The sequence below is a fragment of the Salarias fasciatus genome, chromosome 22 (assembly GCF_902148845.1).
Source record: "Salarias fasciatus chromosome 22, fSalaFa1.1, whole genome shotgun sequence".
NCBI classification, from domain to species: Eukaryota; Metazoa; Chordata; class Actinopteri; order Blenniiformes; family Blenniidae; genus Salarias; species Salarias fasciatus.
Genome location: NC_043765.1, coordinates 6,826,962 through 6,841,953, shown reverse-complemented (window position 1 = coordinate 6,841,953; position 14,992 = coordinate 6,826,962). Strand labels below are relative to the sequence as shown.

Genomic DNA, 14,992 nt, shown 5'->3' with positions numbered 1-14,992 from the left:
TCCAGCGCACCGTGACCCAGAGATGGATAAAGTGGTAAAAAAGATAGACGGATGGACATTCATCCAAAAAAAAAAATACTACTCAGTGCGAGCCAAAGCCGGTGTGAGAGTTTGTGTTGGACTAACCACCCCGGAAAAGCCAACCAAAGCGCAGCCATGTGATACAAATTGAGGTCTCCGAGAAGCCCGGCAATTTGTCACAGGAAGTGGAGGTAAGTCCTTCGCTCTCCTCGACAATAAAACTCCTGAGATTGCACAAATTTGACCTGCATGCAACCTCTGAGAGATGAAAGCTGTCCGGTAAGAACATCTGAATACAACTGGAGGTTTTTTATTTTCTCCTGAACATACAGGCAAGTGCAATTTTTTTTTTTTTTTTTTTTTTTTTTTTTGGGAGGGAAATATTGTGCAATGGACCAACGAATCAAGAGTTGTCTGAAAACAGTGACGGTAGATATGTTTGGCATCGACCAAAAGCAACTTTTCTGGAGAATAGTGGAGGATAGTGATGAAAATGTTGTGGTCTGGAGTTGCTTCGCCGCCTCGGGGAATCGGCGTCTGGACGTCCTTGAGTTGTTTGGGTTGGCAATAAAAAGGAAAGAAAGAAAGTTTTTGCATGAAGAACTTGAAAACAAAACATGCTGAGATTATATGATCAACATGAGTTTTCAACAAAACTAAGAATGAATTACTTTTTAACCTTTTAAATTAGAAACCCTAGGTGTGTCTACTGTTCTATAAGACAAAATGAGTCTTTCTATGCTGTTTGATCGTCAACGTTGGACCCTTCACATATCACAATTGTGTAATAACAAACCTGGAGGCTGTTATTTAATTTTATTTATCACACCGTGTTGAACTCACGAGGCACTGAGAATGCTATTATATCCAAAATTGTTTGAAAGCTGTTGTTGTTCCACTGTATTAATCTCACAGTTATTTAGAAATGGCTGGCGGCGATGTAACATAATTGTTTGCAATGATAAGCAAAATGATCTGGTTTTAATGGGTGTCAGTCTATGAAAAAATATAATGGATTTTATGCACAACTTTTTAATGATTTCAGGCAAAAAAATGATCAAATATATTTGAAAAGTGCCAATAATTGACACAGTCATGCTCTGGAATGATTAAAACCGATGTGACTGTGTGTGCGTTGGAGATCTATACGTTAGAGAATCCGTATTGAAGTGTTTGAAGAACGACCCACACCTTGAGGGAGTGCATCGCACCACATATGCAGCAGACCTATATTTCCACGTATAATGAAACCCTTCCCCCATTTTTCACAGAATCAACTTCCCCGGCGGTGAAAAATGCCCCGCGCCGCTCCGATTCGGCCTCCTGAAGGCTTCGGCGCGGTGGAAAATATTCCTCCTCTCTGTAACAGTCATGCTAATAATTTCTCCTCTTTTTGTTTGCTCATCAGACACATGCTGCTCGCCTCTTGTTTTCTCTCTCCCCTCCTCAATATTTCATGCCTCTGAAAGTGCATCTATTCTCAGCGTTGCCTGTGCCCTACCACCTCCTGACTGTCAAAACATAATTTTCTATCATTCGACACCCCTCCACCTTCTTAACCCTCTCCGCGCCTCTCCATCCTGCCAGTGGAGGACATTGTGTGTGTGTTGAAGCGACCTTAGGTGGACTAAATGGCATTTTCCTATACATTCGGAGGCACATTAAGATGAAGGTTAACGTCTGAACCAGAACGGGACCTTCATGGCTTCACAGAACACCGTCCTTTTCATCAAAATGCTGGATACTTTTCATGTTTGCTCCTCGGAGAGTTCTGGGTAATGTCGAACAACTCACACAGCATATCAAAGACTGAAAACTGTAAAACCAAATCTGACAAATTAAATTAGATACAATTTCATAGACATGCTCCACGTATTATAAAATAATGGGAAACTGAATAGCGAAAGGGAGTGTGTCTTATCAGGCATTACTATTTGACTGAAACCACTTTCAACTTCAATTGGGGGGAAAAAAAATCTCCCTGATTGGGAACGTTTTTTTTTAAATGTGACCTCCAAAGTTTAGGTGACTGGAACTACAGCAGTGCAGTCGTGATATTCAAGGAACTTCTCAGTAAAGCAGATGTTCAGTTTTATCGAAACTTTCTATGAAGCAGCCAGATTCATGTTTTCACCTGTGGATCCATGTCCATCCGTGTTGACATTTCGCTGAGCTGGCCGTCTGTTAGAAACGGACTCAAAGGCAATGAAAATGCACGGAAATAACACACATCCATAAAGGCTGAAACAACCACAACACATGGCAAAAACACGACAAATGCTGCTCGAAGACTGCGAGCTCAGTCCAGGTATCACTTTAGCTAATTTCTCTCAATGACTTAATGTTTCGTTCCAGCCTTTAGTTCAAGTCTTGTCTGGTTTTCATAAAATTATGTTGTCATTTCTGTCTTTCATCACCAGGGGTCTGCAACCCGTGACTCTGACGCCACATGTGGCTCTTTGGTCCCTCTGTAGTGGCTCCATGAAGCTTTCGCAACATGAAATGTGAATAAACATTTAACGTTTTATATTTAACTTTTTATTATAGTGGCACACCACAGTACTGTTCAAAAATCATTAGTTGCTTTTGTTTCAAATGGGAATCAAAAATGGTAGAGTAAAATTGGGGAAAATAGCTTAAAACACAAAAAAATGGGGGGAAAAGCGATAGAACAGCTTAAAAAAACCTGAAATGTCAAGAATTTCTAAAAGAAGAAAATTAAATATGGTTGGGAAAAAGCTTGCAAAACTGATTAAAAGGAGGTAAAATGGTTGAAACAGCAAAAATTTCAAAACCTGTCAACAATAAAGCCTGAGGAACAAAACTGTTGAAATATGTTAAATATAGAAAAATGTTCACTTTTCTGAACTGTAGTTTAAACTACATCATGAAATACAGTTTTTGTAGGGTCATCAAAACTATATGAAACTCTGTGAGCCGCATTGGCCTCATTTTAAATGTTGAATGTGCTTTGCGGCTCCAGAACAACTCGACTTGGCAGAAAATCATAAAAATGGCTTTTTTGGTCATAAAGGTTGCAGAACCCTGTTCAGCACCGTGCAAACACTGGATGGTGCAAATTTGAGCAATCCTGTAGGTTCATTACCTGGAACACTGTGCACGAATCTGTCAAAGTTGGGCCTGTTGATAAGTTTGACTGCAGGGTTTCAACCTCCTGTTTGCTCAGTAGCAAATCCCACCATGTATGACAGAGAGCAACGATCATGCACTTCACGCCACTTCTGACAGGAAATGAAAATAGTAAGAAAACAAAGAATTGAGTCATTAAAATCAAGAAAAGGTCTTGGAATGCAGAGCAAGAAAAAGTTCAGAACAGATGCAGCTCAAGTTTTATTCAGAGGAGGGTGTCATGTTTTGAAGTTTGTCGTCCGAGTTCACTTCATCTGCAATTAGTGACACGATGAAACGCTGCTGCCGGTAATAACTGAAATTCAGGGGCATAAACAGACCGGGGTAAGCAGACGCCAGCAGTCCCTAAATGTCCTGTTAAAAGGCCATGATGGCTGAAAATTACACCTTCCTCGCGCGGCCGTGCGCAGTTGAGCGCTTGCAGTTGACGGTTCTTGATTTTAATAATGGATAATTAACTCAAACACGCTGAAGTTCCATGTGTTCACTGCTGTTTGCGTCCTGGCCCACACGGCGCCGTCAGTTCAGCAATATCACAATAATTGTACACATCATTTTAGGACAGATCGCGCTGAAGGAGGACAGTATTTCACCGAGTCACTTATACTTTTTGTTGTTATTCATTCACTTCATTATTAATAAGTGTTAACTGTGTTCAATTTGTAGCCCACGGGGCTGTCGGCTGAATGTCTTCTTGATTATGGCATCCGTTTGGTCAAAGGTGGTCTTCACTATACATTCAGAGAGTCTGATAATAATTGTTCATTTTCCTTTAATCGAAACATTTCTTAAGCCAGTTTTTCGTCGCTTTGAACATAAAATTACTGACACAAATGTTTACTTTCCTGCCACTGCTGGTTGATTTGTATATTTGCTCGTCTACCTGTGGAGCTGAGAAACAGCATGAAGCTATTATGAGGACTTCTCTTCGCCTGGTTGCCGCGACGTGTTTGTATTGTATGAACAAGACCAAACAAATATGAAACCCAGTGGGGAAAACACAACCTATGTGCTCTTTTTTTTCCCCCTGCTAATGGTCAAAAACTCCACAGGAAGCCTTTGGATCTTTCTTTCTGTAGCGTACTGTCACATACAATGTCTCAGCTGGCTTTACAGACCCAAAGCAGCAACGGCTTTCCGTAGAAAACGCTCCTCGTGTCTGCAGATTTTCTTCCTGCTTGTTCTCAGCGCCGTCATGTTAAGACCATTTGCACATTTATCAGGAAAGATTGTGCCCTTAATCCATGTCATTTTACTAATAGAATTACCCCTGTATTTAATTTCTATCTGTTCCTCTAAACAGATTGTCCTCACAGTTCATCTCCTCGCTCCTGCCCTTTTACAGCCATTTACCAACACATCACTCCTTCCCCAAGGGCTCAGGCCTCATCCCGGCATCCATTTCCTGGCGCTCCCGTTTCATCACGGCCCGATGCTAAGGAACATTGTTCTTGATTGCTCGGCAGATGCCATTATCCTGGGCTTATATCTTCACAATCACATTAGCCATTTGCACAGCTGGGTACTTACCGAAGCGCGGCAGGTTAAGCACCGCACTCGAGGGGACGGAGCGACGGAGGCCCACCTGGAGCTCAGGCCGGGGCTCCTCCCAGCACCATGCCATTAACAAAAACCTCCGCTGGCCTTTCTTCCATTTGGATAATGCCTCCTCGTGTCGCTCACCGTCTTCCCCGTGCACTTCCCTCTTAGTTACGTCCGCCGCGACCTTGTGACTCCTGCACCCTCTGCTCCTTCAGGTTTTTCCCTTCTTCCATCACAAACTCAAAGCTGCTTTTTTAAAAAAAAAACTAAACCACTTGTGCCGATGCAGAGAAGTTAAGGCTCTTCAAACAGCGTACTCACAACAAATGAAAGCAGCAAAGATGTGAGAGGAAGGCCAAGTGACTGCGTAAAAACAGTTTGCTGTCACATTGCTGAGCGCAGGCGACGGCCCACCGATAGTTTCACTCACTCCTGCTTTTATGCAGAGATATTTATTTGTCTGTGTCGGGAGTTCGAAAGGCCCTCCGCTGCTGCTGTTGTTATTTTTGTCACACTTGTTTTATATTCAAAGGTTTGACATTTCGCTAACTGATTAATCAAATAAATTGCTGTTTACTGACACCGCCGCTGGACGCTAAACTCAATCACGACAACCTCATTTTAATCCATTAACATTAAAGCTGAGATAACTCCAGAATAAGATGCGGGGAAAAGAAGCACAGCTGGGTGTTGAGAATTAGACAAAGCCCTGATAGAAACTAAAGAAGACTAAAGAAATCCTTCTGAAGGAAGAGCTGGTGTTTTATTTTTTTTCTAACTTGACTATTATGTACAATGGGAATGAAGAAGGTTGGAGAAGAAAAATCGATATTAAGCCAACAAGGATATACAAAAGTGTTGAGGCTGATTGATGACAACGAATTATCAGAGTAATCAATATGTCCATAGCTGGTGTTCATGAATTAATCACAAACGGAGCCACAGTCAAGGTAACGAGTCATGTTCACCGTCACTACAGTGTGAACCGCCGCCTGTAGCAGAACACACACCAGGCGTGCAGCTTGCAGAGGCTGCAGGAGGCAATAAGCGTGCATAAACAGTGCATCGCGTAGTGTGAAGTCAGAAGAACAAATGTGTTCAATAACTTATGACACAGGGAAGCTCGACTCAGTCACATGTTCCTAATACACACTCACACACACACACACACACACAAAAAGCGGGTCATAAATATGCATGTGCGCCTCTGCCGTTTGAGACACATCCAGGAAACATATTAAATGTCATTCTCTATATTTTCATCTCGCTTTCATTGGCGCCATGTGGTCGGCACGCGCACCGGGAAGCTGGGGATCATTAGTTTAGGAGGAATTGGAGGAACGGGTTTTCCAAGACAAAAGGTTGACAAATGTAACGGCGAACGGCGGCGAGTGATCCAGTGGAGCCGCACAGATAGGTGGTGGGACGGAGAGAGAGAGAGACGGGGGGAGAGTTGGAGAGGGGGGGTGGGGGGGCAGTGATGGTACTTGCTCTTTCATCCACGCCTTTACTCCAGTCGCCACGGCAACATGCCTGGAGGGCACTCAGGAGAGGCGTCATCGCTGAGAAAAACAACAGGAAGGAGGAGAGCGACTGGGGGCGAGCCGGGCAGACTGTGAGTCAGTGAACGCCACACGAGTGGAAGGCAGGCAGCGGCTCCTCGGCCTGCGTCCCCTCCACCCGGAGCGGCGTGAATCCTGACCTTCAGGGACTCGTCTGTCTCAGACGTGTAATGAACATCCATTTATCACTGGAAGTAATTCAGATTAATGCTCGGATCGCGCGGCTAAAGTTTCAGCAACAGCGTGTGTGACCATGTTTACGGGTGTGAATATCACTGATATCCCCTCTGAAAAGGACACTATTACCAGATATGAAATTGTCGGAGTTAATCAAACCGAGGCCGATGCTTAATATTTAGAATTAACCGAGCCATTAATGCCGGGGCTGCTGCTGGGCTAGATAGAGTGGTTAAACCACCACCGGCGAAATTAAACAGGTTAATTAAAGTCTCCAAATTTTCATTCACTCCCCCTCAGTCTACATTTCACTGTTTAACTCACGTGCGCACACAGATACACACCCACACATATAATTACTCAGACATGTGTGTTATTACTGTACTTGTAATAGCTTTTTACTGGCTATTAATTTCTAAATATTAATCCGGGTCTTCATTTTAACCTGAAGCTTAACCCCTTTTAAAACAAACAATACAATCATATATGAAGAATTACAGTGAAAAAGTAGTGAAACCTCATTTATCTTATGCAAAGCACATGGAGCGCGTGTTAAACGCACACGAATTCTGCCTCTTGGTGAGCGTCCATGCTGAATGTAAAACATAATGATAACGAGACGGTAATTTCTGGGATTTAATGTGCAGCGGATAAGAGGCGCCGTCCGCCGAAGACGGGCTTTAAACAGCGTTTCTGACCGCTGCGGTGTGAGTGTATCAATTTGTCACTCATTTGTGTTTCGGGCAGCTTTCATGTTTCCTGACAGAAATTTGAACAGTGTGCCGCTGATTATGGATGGTAATGGTTAAACGTGTGATAATGAGTCATTTCACAGCCAGAGAGGATTTTAGGCTTTTAGTGTGATCCTTCAGTTCAAACTCGGAGTGGAGCCTCGATCCAGCCCGTGCGCCCAGAAAGGGAAATGCAAAAGATCACCGCAAGATACGCAGCCCGACATGATTTATTGTTGAGTGAGTCATGAAAAGCTGTTAATTCAGCCATCCAAGTGGGTGGATGGGTTGAGTGGAATCTCACAATTACAGGAAATACATATATAACGCGCCACTTATTCAGTAAGGACTGGCACAATTTTCCAGGCTTTTTGGATGCCTATGTAGAGGAAAACAAACTAAGGATTTTTCTTATGTGTGTAGTAAAGGAAACCGTAAATGCATTTGACTAATATGGCACTTTATAGCCTTTCATGATCAGTCACAATTCATAAACAGATCGAACCTTGAAAATGAGAGAAAACCCGGCTCTACCACTAAACCACAGCTGTAATATCAGATCTGAGCACCAGTCAAACACAGCAGAGACACAGTTTACCTGACGGTTACTGGAAAAGCCAATCTCTTTACCATCCGTTCATCCATCTTCTGCGCTGCTTTATCGAATCCACGGTCATGGGGGCCTGAAACCAATCGCAGCTGACTATGGCCAAAGGCGAGAGATAACATGGACAGGTCGCCAGTCCATCACAGGTCAATCACACACACTTACATCCACTCCTCCGGGCAATGTGGAGAGATGGAAACCACTGGAAACGAAATAAACGGAAATCATTCACTCTGTTTACCATAAAAATATGAAAGGTAATTAAGCTAACATATGGCGACCATTAACAATTGCCAAAATATGGAAATCAACAATTTGCATTATTCATTGTTAAGTATTAAGGTGGAGGGATTATTTACTGTTGTGTGACACAGTGAGGCAGCGGAGCCGTGGCGAACTCGCCACTGGGCACGGTATGGACTGACTGACTGTGACCTAATTGCTAATTAAAGGAAGGTGCAGTGCAGGCTTTTATGGATCCGTTGTTTGTAAAATTAATAGCAGGGAAGTGAACGTGCTCTTAATGATGTGTTCGCGCAACTGAACCAGTAGGGAAGGGCCAATTTCCCAGTCGACGGTGCTCACACGACAATAAATAAACAAGCAACACGGCGTTTGATGGCGCTGTCAGGGTCTCGAAAAAGACAAACAAGCTCGTCATGATGCTCAGAAGGTACAATTTATTATCGCCGGTATGAAAGCACAGTCGCTTTACAGTTGTTACTTGCTTTCCAGCCGTTGTTATGCTCATTGTTGTGGAGCTTTATAGCCACAAACGGCATGCTGATTTCTACTGAAATGAAGAGAGGGAGAGTTGTAATTTATGTCTGTGACTACAAGGAGAAACATGATGAAAATCAAATATTTATTCACAGAAAGCGCTGCCATGCCGAATGACGTCAGACCTGCTTTTTGAGAGCCGCTTTACCAGTAAGGAGCTATAGGAGGTGGGGCCTTTTCCCACCAAAGGGTGACTAATGAATGCACCATCAGATTCTGATAGATGGATAAGTTTCAGCCAAACTTTCACCATTATCTCCTCCATGAAGCAGGAATCTGATGGGAAGAGTCAGGATCAACTTTACTGGCCAAGTTTGTTACCAGATGTGCAATTTGACTCTCCGTCCTGTACGATGTGTGACAGAACACCGCTGAGGGAAGAACCGAAATCATTCAGAATTATGAATAAGGTGCTTAGTTAGAATGTCTTATATTCAAGTCGGGGTATGTTTTTGTGTGTAGACTGATGTTACTGATGTGTGTGTGTGTGTGTAACTATTTCTGTTTGCCCGGTGTTCTGTTCAGGGTGTCCTTTCCCTAAGACGAATAAATAGAAGTAATACATCGGTGGAATAATAAACCATGCACGCGTTTACAGTACATACACGCGCGCACACACGTTGGCGCACGTGTGTAGGGGGCGGGGCTGCGGGCCGGAGGAGCGTGCGTGCGTGCGCGCGTGCGGGCGGCTCCGGCTCCGGCTCCGCTCTGCCATCAGAGGGCGGGTTTGTAGCGTTGTGTGCGCAGCGCGCGGCTCGTGCTGCTGCTGCTGCTGCTAATGATGACAGGAGGCGCAGGTACGCTCAACCCTACAGCACAGACCCGGAGACTCTGAAAGCCGCGCGCGCGCACACACATACACGCACCAAACACCCACCTCAGCCTCCTCTTAATGAAAGCGTTTGCCGGGAAGCCCGAGGAGAGACTTGAAAGTGCGCTGCGGGCTGGAGGAAAGAAGTCCAAACACGTTTTGGCACAAGTGAAGAAGATGCGCAAATGGGTCTCGTCGCAATGGGATTCGTGTTGAGGAACACGTAGCCTCTCAGAAGAAGTCTCCCTCGTCCAGCCCCCGTCGCGAAGGCAGCCGGGAACTTGAGCGCGCCGTCTCCCTGACCGCCGGGATGTTGTGAAGCGGCGGCGGCACGTCGCGCGGGACAGAAGGAGCCGGGGACGCAGCGGGGAAAGATAAGGGGGGACACCAGGGCTGGACACGCGCGCACCGGAGGGGATTATGGCTCTCGCAACGTTTTCTCTCAGCCTCATCACGCTGGTGCTCACAAACTTGCACCTCTCCAGAGCCAGCAACCGGCATGCGGTGTACTGGAACAGCTCGAACCTCCTGTAAGTGGCTCTCCGCATCCATCCGGCGCGCGCGCGCTCGGCACAGCGAGCAGGTCTTCTCTTTGTTGATGCGCACCTGTGCTCGGAACTTGTTTACAAGCCATTGTCTCGCGGTTATGATCTCGTTCATTTGAAATGCCATTAAAATACAAACCGCGTCAGCAGTAAGGGGAGCAGTTTGCAGTTTTAACAGCAGTGATCAGACTGTCCAGCAACTGCAAATTATCAGCTGCATTGCTTCTTTTTATTTGGAAGATAATTTTGACCTTCTTTTTTTTTTGTTTTTCGCTTCAATTCATTAATCATTTGAGTGCTCTAATGCATCTCCAGTGGGAAACTGTTTCTGCAATGTTCCTCCGCTTCGCCCTGCATGCAGAGTGCTTGCTATATAAATATTTGATCTCTATCTCACATTTACCCGTCCACTGCTTCACAGTAATGACTCATTTAAGCAGTTATCTTTTCATTTACCTTGCTTTCAGTTGTGTGTTGTCTGTCATCCTCCCTGCCCCCTGGCAGCATCACAATAATTCACATGCCTCTCAAACTTCCAATAAAGAAGCGTGCCCGGCACACACACATACACACACACACACACACAGGTACACATTATTGCATTCAAAACACACGCATAACATTTCTTTTTTCCCAACCCTGATCCTTCAGCGGCTGTAAGGTTGCTTTACCTCAGGTAAGCTTCCTCAGGCTCTCCTATCCCTGTCTCTACTTGCATAAAGCCAGTTTTCTGTGGGGCAGAGATCGATGTGGATTCTACCGCCTTTGTCTTCTCATTAACCAACAGTGAATCCATCTTTCTCACATTCTTTTATCTCCTCTCCTCACACAACCTCCCTTTTTTTTTCTTCGCCAACCCTTCCTCTCTCTATCTGTGTTCTTGCTCTGTCCATTTGTATTCACCTCAGTCGTGGGTCTCTCCTATCGCCTCTCTATCTCATACTTGGTTATTTTCTTCCCTCTCCTATATTTCTTCTGTGTCTCACCAGCCAGCCTTTCTCCCTCAATCCTCCTTTTTATTTTGCATCTCATTACCTCCCCCCCATCTGCTCCTGGTGCCTCACTCACCTCTCTCAGCTTTAAGGCACATATACAGATGATTAGACATAAAAATTGCATGAAAGTTATTGCAGGGCACATGACTGTGAGATGATTGAATTGTTTGAAGGCTTGCCCACCCAGCAAGGCTATAAAACACCGGCAGAGACAGTCGGAGGGACTCTCACTTCCATCACTGTCATTAATGCAAATTTCTGAATGGCAGAGTCACATTCAAAACTATTTTATGTTTAAGACTGTCGTCATTGCAATCGGTGTGAAATGACTGGAGGAAGGGCTTATTAACTGAGTCTCAGATGCATTTAACTGTTGTACCAGAGCACAGGTCTTAGTGAGTGTAGCGTTCAGTATTAGTTCAATCTATCAATCCTAATTAGTGGATTTGGTGCGTGCTCCATCTAAAATGATTTTCACAGCGTGGGTACACTCACTCAGTGCAGTTATTCATGATAGTGTTAGCACATTTGGTGGCTTTAAACTGACATTTATGCATTAAGATGACAGATATGTGCTCACATTAATGAATTGGAGTGTGTGTGTGTGTGTGTGTGTGTGAGGGAGAAAGTGAGAGACAAAGTGCAGGTGCGGGTCTACATGCCTGCGTGTGCAAAACCTCTCCCTTCTCCACCGTGTGATAAAAATCTCCAAAATAATGCAAAAACTGACCCAGTTTGCAGGTAGCAGACAAATCCTCAGAGGCTATGGCGAGAATACTGATGGCCATCAAGCTCCAGCGGGCCTCAGGCTCCGAGCCACTTCTCCACCACTCGGAACACACGCGTTACGGCCAGGGCCTCACTTCTCCAACAGCCTAACTCTGTCCCCATCATCTCGCTCTTCTCATGAAGGCAAACTCAAGAGGGAGCTGTACGAAATTAAGGGAGTGACTGAGAGCCAGAAAGGGCTTCAGGGCCAAACTGTGGCTGTGGCCTTAATGTTTTACCCTTGAGCACAGCATTCTGCACAGATGGTTACGGCACAGCTGCAAGAAATCGGATCACTTGGAAGCCAAGCTGTGTGTACCAAAGCCGTGAAAATGGCTTTTTATGATAACTCTCAGCTAGAAATGTCTTGCTCTGGTGTACTAAAAGTCAAAAGTGGATTGTTACACAGTCAATGCCCAGTGGTACTGTTCCTTTTTTTTGGGGGGGATTTTTCACAGCTTTCTGGAGGTAAACAACATCAGGCAATTTATTAGATCGTTTTCTTTCGCCTTGGACAGTTTGAGACGAGATGTCTGGATTATCATAACCCAAAGAAATACCTCCGCGCTTTGATTACCGCCCGAGATCGTCACGACCGCACTATCCTCCATTACAAAGTGTTGGTCTCAGCTTCCACTCTCAGCAGTGCGCCTGGCCAACTCGTTACAGATGTCCCTGCTAATGGCTGACTGAGGCAAGAAAAAACACACACGCAGGCCATTAAATCATCTCGCATCTGAGGCCATCTGCCAATTAGAGGGGGGAGATGTGAAACATCTTGAGAGCACGGGGGAGCAGCGGTGCACTGCGGTAGCTTCGCCTACCCACAAGCAGCGTCCCGTGCTCCCCGCAACCTCCCCCCATCAGGTGTTTGCCCTCACTAGTTTTACGGGGCACATCTCCATAATTGGGCACCCCATGTCAGGATGATGAAAACAGCGGCTCGGCTTTCATTCTTTCTCCCACTTCTACCATAAGTCACACAGTGGTTCCTCTAATGCTTCTAACTTAGCAGAACAGAAAGCCTTTGAACAGGCATGAGCAGGAGTAACAAGGAATCGATCTTGGAAACGTGTCACACGTTCACCGTGCAGCAAGATGAAAGCGTTTTATCACTTCTTTTGCTGTTTCTTAGTGATTTTAGTGGTCCGTGTCTTTCATTCCTAACAACACGGCCCTGATGTGGACCTCAAACGGTGCCTGTGAAGCCCCCTGGACCGCATGATGAAAAAAACAATCCCAGCCCAGGCACATTGTACCCGGTGCTCTGAAATAAATTATCACTTTGACAAACAGCTTCCCTGAGAGTTGGAGGAACGGGGGGCTCGCTGATCAATGTTGAGTCAAGGTGCCATCTCGCTCAACAGGCTCATTAACCGGCAGGTCTGTCTGTGTGGGCGTGCGGACACGGCGAGAGTCTGAGGTGGTTCCCTGAGCAGCGGTGAAGGACCCTGTGCCTTGCAGGGAAAAGTTTGCAGATATTTATTTTCAGAAAATGCAATCATTACTCACAAATGAATGAAGAAAAATGTGAATTCAGAAAATAGCTGCAGAGAGAGAGAGAGTGATGCAAAGTGTGAATATAGGATGGTCCTATTGGGAACAGGTGGGTGTAATGGAGAGACTGTTGGTGAATTGATTGGAGAGCATGGGGCAAGGTGAGATGCAGAGCGGTCTCCAACTCAACGCAGAGGAAGGATTGATTGAGTTGCCCTAAAGTCAGAACGGGTGAAAGAGAGCGCAGGTTTTTACCGGATGCGTGGAAGTCGGGTTATTTGGTTGAGTGTGCCGTCGCCGCGGCTTTCTGAGGAGATGATCCCCGCGGGAGTTGATCCGTGCTAATGTGGACACAGGCTGGGTCATTCATGTGGACCGATGGGCAGAGACAATAGCTCCCACCGTCCACCTGGCCCTCTGCCCCCGTGCAGACGGAGCATGCAGGAGACAAAGCAGCAAAGTGTCTTGGCGATTTTAGAAACAAGTGCATCTGATCCACAGGCATTCAGCTTCAGCTTTACATTCTTTGCATCACCTCAAACGGCAGGAGATAGCGCGTTCTTGTAGATGAGAGTAAACGAGTGTGAATTTGTCACCGGTTAAAAAGCGCAAATCGACCTTTAATGCGTTTTTGAATTAAACATTCTTGAGATGTGGAGTGAATTATTCCTCTCTACATCTACTCGGCTTGTTTGTGAACATTTGAATGCTTCCTATATTATGCAGTTCAGACATCCCAGGAGTAGGTTGATGAATAGTCTTTTTAAATATATAGTTAACTTGACACTTTCACCTGGCTTTATTAAATCAGATCCGCAGCGATGTTTTAAAATGTATCGCTTGGCTACATATTGTGTTGGCCATTTTTAGCTCGACAGGATCTGCTGTGAGTCACACAAATGGATGGAGAAACACTGAAAGGATATTTAATGGTTTGTATGGATCCTAGAGTGGGTGTGCAGATCAATACATTTATATGGTAAGGGAAGGTGAATGGACCCAGGCCGAAACGGAAAAAAAAAAAAAAAACACACACACACACACACGACCAGGTTGCTTTCTGAGCAGCAATCAATCCGGCTGCATCACGTGATCAATTTCCAAATGCATTTTTAATTTGATTTTGCGGTGTCAGTAAATTGCCACGAAGCATTTGGAGTCCAGCTCAGGAAGCGCAGAGCGGGTCTTGCCTTGGAACAACATGCTTGAGAATTGATTACACCGGGCTCGTCAGTCACTGCTCCGGGGTTCAGGCTCCTCAGAGATGCCTTTACTAAACATGGCCTTGGTGAAGTATCGGTGCTGAAGCGCTCTGCGGCTTAAACAAACTGCAACGCTTTCGTTCATGATATAGAGAGCAATGAGTCTGTGAGATTTAAACAAATTGTTAGTTATTTGTCCGTGACGTGAAAATGAAAGGCTGTCATGACAGTAGACTTCGTCTGTTTGCGTTGCTGATTTAAAGGTTAGGCGACAACAGGAGTATGAGCTTGTCATTACCGCTAAGTGTCTCACCTGCTCAACATCTCGTGACAAGCTGGGAAAAAAAAAAAAGCTTATTGTATCATTGAGGATTTGCATTTTTTCTCTTAGATATGCATCATTAAGTATTCGCGACACTTACAGTCACATTTGTATGAAAATAATGGCAAAGCGCTGAGAAAATAGCACAAATGCATTAATGCTCATTCCAGGTCGCTTCTATTGGTAAACGTTAATTTGACTCAACGGCGCGGTTAGATGAAAAGGTGGGAGGGGACTCTGATAAACTCTCAGGAGGGGGCTCTTAATCAACCTGGAATTAAA

General features: G+C 45.0%; 1 protein-coding gene across 1 annotated transcript in view; it reads left to right on the top strand.

Moving 5' to 3' along the window:
* The first annotated feature begins 9,714 nt into the window (after positions 1-9,714).
* efna3a (ephrin-A3a) overlaps positions 9,715-14,992 on the top strand; it is a 69,284-nt gene continuing 64,006 nt past the window's right edge. Inside the window, exon 1 of the mRNA XM_030120324.1 lies at positions 9,715-9,911. Within this exon, the coding sequence (XP_029976184.1) occupies positions 9,802-9,911 (110 nt within the window). The 5' untranslated portion in view covers positions 9,715-9,801. The remainder of the gene's footprint in view (positions 9,912-14,992) is intronic.